The sequence below is a fragment of the Alosa alosa genome, chromosome 16, assembly GCF_017589495.1.
Source record: "Alosa alosa isolate M-15738 ecotype Scorff River chromosome 16, AALO_Geno_1.1, whole genome shotgun sequence".
Classification (NCBI taxonomy): Eukaryota; Metazoa; Chordata; class Actinopteri; order Clupeiformes; family Clupeidae; genus Alosa; species Alosa alosa.
Genome location: NC_063204.1, coordinates 4,955,377 through 4,961,031, shown reverse-complemented (window position 1 = coordinate 4,961,031; position 5,655 = coordinate 4,955,377). Strand labels below are relative to the sequence as shown.

Genomic DNA, 5,655 nt, shown 5'->3' with positions numbered 1-5,655 from the left:
TGGGATGATAAATGTGGGGGAGGGTCTTCCAAAACAGGCTAGCTTGTAGCTCTCCTTCTGTCTTCTTGGCTCTGACACTGAAGTTGTAACCCCAAGACACATTACGCACATGTTCACTCTGTAAGACGTCACTTGTCAGGACCAATGAGGGAACTGGGAGTGGTCGGAGGAAATCGTGAAGCTGTCCGCGCTCTGTTGGAAATATATCAATTGATTATAAACCCCTGTTAAACCTAATAAATCTGACTCCGCTCAATATTAGAAAAGTTTCGGTTCATTGTAACAATGTTATCCTTAGTGGGTTGATACGCCCACAATTCATATTGTTAATGAGAATGCCTAACTCGTTTTCTTATGACACGCGCTCAAGCTTAGGAATATATACTATAGGTCTCCTCCATCTGCCGATTAATTCGGGCGGTTCCTAAACATAACACGTATTGGTCTGGAAGTGGTCAGAGGTTACATGCTGATCCAGACTGCTATACTCATCAGCGTGTTAGACAGTCAAGCAAATTCCTATGCTACAGGGGTCAGGCTGTGCTAGGTTTTCGCGACCAATCTAGGACCATCGCTGACAAACTGCCCACCGCTGTGTAATGCTTGGTCATTTCATAATAACATGCCAGCTCCCAGGTGATTTAGTTTCTCTGGCGATAACTAATCCCAACCGTCCATTATGCTAGTAACGTTACCTAAACTGCTACTCTGGACTACAAGTACAATAGAAAGGCTATCTTGGTCAGAACATCACAATTTATTTGTCAGATACAAGCTATTCATCCAATACATTATAGAAGGTACATCTAAATGAATAATGTGAAAGTTACGAAAACAGGTTAAAGGAACATTTAGGAAACCATATGAAGCAATCAGAGAATGAACATACCAGCTCAGAGGATGATGACTACACACCTTAGTGGTGCGGGAGATTCTACAGACTACAGAATGGCTCCTAGAATGCTCTGTAAACTTCACTTAAATAGGCTACTTAGTTTGTAGTTGGTTACATTGATATGGATCACATGGTTGGAGGTCAGCTGATTTGAGAGTACTTTGATGAGACTTGAGACCATTGTTGTAGTGAGAGTGAATCAATCAAAACATGACAATGTACACATTAATTACATTTCCTGCTTCCTAGTTAGTTTCTCCTGTGAAAAAGGCAAAGGTTAGAGATATAATCAAAAGTTGTTGTAGCAGCAATATGTGACAATGGGCCCACCATGAGGTAATACCATCATGTGGTAGGGTAATTAATCAACAGTTCACATGATCAGGAGTTTGATCAGTATAGAAACATTAGGACTCCTTACAACTCCACTACCTTTACTGTCTCATTTTCTTTCCATCACTGTAAAACTTCTGTATCGCGCAGTAGCCTCGATATTACAGCATACGGCGTGTTTTCAATGTTGACATCTGGCTTTGACAACTGTGATGATATATTATCTTCAACCTTACTGTCAAATATTAATCTGCTATTTCCTATTTTTCCACTGACTCTTAGATTTGTCTCGCAAAGCCGCCATCGGTCGGGGAATGGTTGTTGCTGTTTTCTCTATCACTCTGGGTTGTATCAGGCACACAATTTCCGGTGAGCGTCGTAGCGTAGCTTACTTCACGATCGAGCTGGCGCATAACATATGTCACGGCTAAACTTTAGCGATTGGGTGAAATCAGATCCAATCGTTTCAAACTTCTACACGAGTCCACGCCTCTAGCTTGCAAGCGTTCGTCAGTAGCAGAGATCCCAGACCCTTGTGGAAGCGAAGCGTACCAAGTGGATGGCAAATGGCCAGGCTAGTGTAGGCCTATTTCTGCTTCAGTTTGTGCAAAACTATGGCCTGCATCGCTTCCGCGTCATTACGAACAAATGCACGTCTTCATTTTTCTTGCGTGTAATACAAGTATTTCCTGAAAACTTGGTGCAGCGATTTTGGGTTTGAATCAAGCTCTGAATGTCTAGCAAATAGCCTAGTGGAGGAGAGTACAAATGAGATTTGTCGTACTTGGATCTATCGTCAATTTGAATCAGTATTGTTGTTTGTCGCAATTAAAAATACCCTCAAGGGCCGGATTACATTATTATTTTGACATAGGTCGCGGGCCGGGAGTTTGAGACCCCTGCCTTAAACTGTCTGGCCAGTTGCCTTTGCCGGAACTGTCCACATTTCCGGCATGAATTCGCCTCCACTGTTCGTTTATTAAACCTGGCCTTGGGTGGGTTTCTGTGGGCCAGGTGAGGGCTGATGTGGGATAGCAGGAGGTCTGAGATGCACTGAGGGAGCAGGTAAAGGGGAAAAATCAGTGACTGTGGCTGGGCTCTGAGGGAGGGTGAAAACAACTGGAGCAGGGAAAGATGGAAGCGGAGGGAAATGGGCAGAGACAACAGGAGGTGGGGCAGCTGCTGGCTTTGGGAAAAGCTGCCTTGGTACAGGTCTTGCATAGACGGTAGGTGGGGCACCAACAGGGTCTTGGGGCAGATGGTAACGGAGCTGGACACCAGGGGTTGGAGGAAGGATAACAGTTGTGATTGGTTCTCTCAAGGATTTCACACCCCCCACAGACTGAAGAATTACCTCCCAGTTTTGAACATATAAGAGCTCTGTTTCTACTTCACCCAAAGAGTGTTGTCTTCTGTTTAGTGAGATACACTAAACATACATACATCAGATTAGGTAAGTATTATATTTACTGTTATTTGAAATGTATTTTCTATATTTTTAATTTTCTAGAACTCAAAGGCTTTGAAGTTTGTATTGACGGATATTAATATTTGAGTAGAGGGACAGGGTTGTTGTAGAATGTTACAAATTATTTTGCTGAGTGCATCAAAGTTCACATTTCTGTCAAACTGCAATTTTGCAGAGTACCATGGACAACATATCTTCAGCAACAACTTTCATACTCAAGACATATGAAAAAATGGAACATCAGAATAATTTATACTTAACTGCTTTCCTTCTACCATACATTTTAACCATTGCTTTGAATACACTTGTAATTGTTGTTATTTACAAAGAACGAGCCCTACATAAACCTATGTACATTTTCATTTGCAATTTATCATGTAATGGAATATACGGAAGCACATCTTTATTGCCACATATAATGACTAAGCTTGCTACAAAGTCATATACAATCTCTTTGGTCAACTGTTTAATTCAGATATTTTGTATACACACTTGGGGTATTGTTGAACTGACAACGCTGGCTATAATGGGATATGACCGGTATATTGCCATATGCACCCCATTACAGTATCATGACAAAATGTCTCCAAGGAAGGTCAAAATTCTCATTGCATTCAGTTGGATCTTTCCTTTGTGTACTATTCCACTTTATTTAGTACTGACTATCCGGCTGTCTTTTTGCAGTAATATAATTCATAAAACCTACTGTGTAAATTTTGATCTAGTTAAGCTTTCCTGCACTAGCACGTTTGTAAATAACATTGTTGGGCTTCTTACACTGTGTGTGTATATGTTCCCTCAGCTCCTTGTGATTTTGTTTTCATATGCTCAAATTCTAAACATTTGCATACATGCATCCAAGGAGTGTCGAAAGAAAGCCCTTCAAACATGTATACCACATTTGTTGACAATTATAAACTATTTTGTTGGTGCTTGTTTTGAAATGATCCAAGCTCGCACAAGAGGAACCCAGACACCATTTGGTGTAGCAGTATTTTTGTCTGTGTATGTCGTAATCTTGCAACCACTATTTGACCCTCTACTGTATGGTTCTAGTTCGCTCAAATTGTACATTGTGCAGTTTTTTCAAAAGAGGAAGTTGTCACCATTAAGTAAGCGATAGTCATGTTTTCCATTTTGTCATTTAAAAATGTTTGTTAAAATATGTAAGTAATATGCATGCAAAAGTGTGATTTGTTTTGGCATAATAGGCCATCCAGTCCAACAACATGACACATGTGCAATCCAACATGGACATGGATGTCAGCAAATGTTTAAGACATAACACATACTTCAAAATTGTGTTTTTCAACTGCTTAATAGTTTTCTCTGGGCGATAGACTACGGTAATATATTGGGAACAGTGTTCATTCATGTAAAATTTTCTGTGCACTTCTGTAGCTCTCCCAATGTAACAAACCATTTCTATGACACAATCACCATCAATTCTATTATACATTCATAAATGCAACCAGGGCTAATAACAAAACTCTTTTTTTTTTTTTGTTTTCACCAAAAAGCCATAGAAACATATTTCTATTATTCTAAAAGCATGCACATACATTATGAAAAACAAAAACAGAATCAATAGGGGCTTTATCAGACTTTCACCTTTCTGACCAATCTTTTTGCCGAGTACTTTTGCCTAGCCTGTTTTTTTTCACACTTTTATAGGCTCAGATACTTTCAGAATACCTCATGATATTTCGTGGTTCATCTTTGCTTAAAGCCCTGGTTTTCCTTCCTTTGTTACCAGTGAAGACAAAGTCACACTACTAACCCAAACCATACCACCATTTATAAATAAGTTTCCAATTTGCTCTATGCTAGTGTGACAGTAGCCTACCTTGTATATAAACAGTCACCAGGTTCTAATACCCTGTTACCCAGGAACCTACCCAGTTAAATTAACCTGATCATTTCCTGTTTACCACTAGGGTCACACAAGTTGGTAGTCTGAATAATAGGCAGAGACGTGAGATTACAATACAAAACTATTACAATTTCTTTATTTAAAACAGGATCAATGTACATGCACTTCAATACCAGAGCAACACCATGTAATGCTAGATCGTCAGGATCAATGTTGAAACTAGATTGGGCTTACCGTAGAGGGCAGATGTCAAAGCCTCTGAGGCGAAAGCTGTGATTCAAACCACACTGCAAATCAAAATGAAAAGGTGACTTATCTAAACTAATTAACACAGCACACACAATAAGGGATGGACACCACCAGAGGAGAATACACCCTCCAACATGCGCCCAATGTAGCCCCCAGCAGGAGAGACAAGCAACATACACAGGGAAAGCCCACTTGACAGTACATGCAGTAGAAAAGACAAAAACAAATGAGTACAAATAAGACAAAACAAAATACAGAGAAAAGCACAGAGCATCAATCGAGCAGCAAGCAAACCAAACTCCCACACATGCACTCATGCAACAAACACGCACGTCCGCACTAAACAGGCCCAAGCAGATAGCCACCACCAGGTTAGCAAGCAATCATGCATCAGAGACCCAGCGATGGAAGGCCACAGAGAGAAGCGGAAGGCGCTCCACACAGCAAACCCCAAACAGGAACAAAACAGCAAGGCAGTCACCACATCAGGATACCATACAGATCCTATAAGGAATACAGAGTCATTACTCTAACGTTATGCTCAATTTAGGTAAATCGAGGTAAATAAAGCTACAACCTACCATGCAACAGCTAACGTCAGATGTAGGGAGCCCTGTAGGGAGATGTAGTGGAGTGCAGGTAGATGCCTCATCAGGTGTCTATCTGCATGCCTCACTTATTTTAATGCACACATTGTTGAGGCATACATCTTACACAGGGTAAGTGTGGTGTGCATGGGGAAATCCTGACAGATATTCACCATGCATGCCCACTTCTTTTAATGCTACATTCTAGATAGACCCCTCAACCTAGCCATTCACATACTGTACATATTTA

At 40.7% G+C, this 5,655-nt stretch overlaps 1 protein-coding gene across 1 annotated transcript; it reads left to right on the top strand.

Moving 5' to 3' along the window:
• Positions 1-2,928: 2,928 nt before the first annotated feature.
• On the top strand, positions 2,929-3,819 carry LOC125309837 (olfactory receptor 142-like). The gene has a single exon (XM_048266961.1). The coding sequence runs from the start codon at positions 2,929-2,931 to the stop codon at positions 3,817-3,819; it is 891 nt and encodes a 296-aa protein (XP_048122918.1).
• The last annotated feature ends 1,836 nt before the right edge of the window (positions 3,820-5,655 follow it).

Excerpts from the sequence above, each read along its gene's own strand:
- LOC125309837 (XM_048266961.1), top strand. The coding sequence starts at position 2,929 with ATGGAACATCAGAATAATTTATACTTAACTGCTTTCCTTCTACCATAC.